At 50.2% G+C, this 879-nt stretch overlaps 1 protein-coding gene across 1 annotated transcript in view; it reads left to right on the plus strand.

Moving 5' to 3' along the window:
* abcd1 (ATP-binding cassette, sub-family D (ALD), member 1) overlaps positions 1 to 676 on the plus strand; it is a 27,067-nt gene extending 26,391 nt beyond the window's left edge. The window contains exon 17 of the mRNA XM_031293102.2: positions 471 to 676. Coding sequence (XP_031148962.1) covers positions 471 to 623 — 153 coding nt within the window. The 3' untranslated portion in view covers positions 624 to 676. The remainder of the gene's footprint in view (positions 1 to 470) is intronic.
* The last annotated feature ends 203 nt before the right edge of the window (positions 677 to 879 follow it).

Consider the following 879-nt stretch of genomic DNA (forward strand, 5'->3'; position numbering starts at 1 on the left):
TTACGCCTCCCGTCCACACTACACTAGGCCCTAAAACTTTAACATCTGGAAACACTGCCCCCCCCCGTCTGGGTCTGAACCTCCGGGGTTGCTTTGTAGTCTGGACGGACGCAAACGGACACATTTGGAAACGACGACGCACGCCACTCAGTCTCATCGGTGGAGCCTCAGTCAATCACTTTCAGTTTGTAAAGATGTTAAAATAACTGTGAAGCTCCTCAGCTAACCCCACAACCCCTGCTGTAGTAACCACGGTAACCAGCAGTAGCACAACAACATGCCTCTGGCTGTGTGTGTGTGTGTGTGTGTGTGTGTGTGTGTGTGTGTGTGTGTGTGTGTGTGTGTGTGTGTGTGTGTGTGTGTGTGTGTGTGTGTGTGATAGGCTGCCCAGTCTTTCATTAGTTTTAGACATGCAACTTCATTTAAACACAAAAACATCGACATGTTTCCATCTGTTTTTATTGTCTCAGGAGGAGAAACAACGTCTGGAGAATCAGCTGTCCGGGATTCCCAAGATGCAACAGAGGCTGGCAGAGCTGCGCATCCTGCTGGGGGAGGGAGGGGGGGAGGGAGGGGGGGAGGAAGAGGAGAGAACCGCAGATGAAGAGGAGGCTCTCTCCTGAGTTTTAACTCTGAGTCGATGGAAGAAGAAAATCTGCTGTTATACTAGTTACCATGGACACGCACACGGACACACACACACACACACACACACATACACACACACTCTCTCTCACTCTCTCTCTCTCTCTCTCTCACTCACTCACTCACTCACTCACTCACTCACTCACTCACTCACTCTCTCTTTCACACAGACACATACACACACACACTCTCTCTCACTCTCTCTCTCTCTCTCACTCACTCACTCACTCACTC

This window comes from Sander lucioperca, chromosome 12 (genome assembly GCF_008315115.2).
Source record: "Sander lucioperca isolate FBNREF2018 chromosome 12, SLUC_FBN_1.2, whole genome shotgun sequence".
In the NCBI taxonomy this organism is placed as follows: domain Eukaryota; kingdom Metazoa; phylum Chordata; class Actinopteri; order Perciformes; family Percidae; genus Sander; species Sander lucioperca.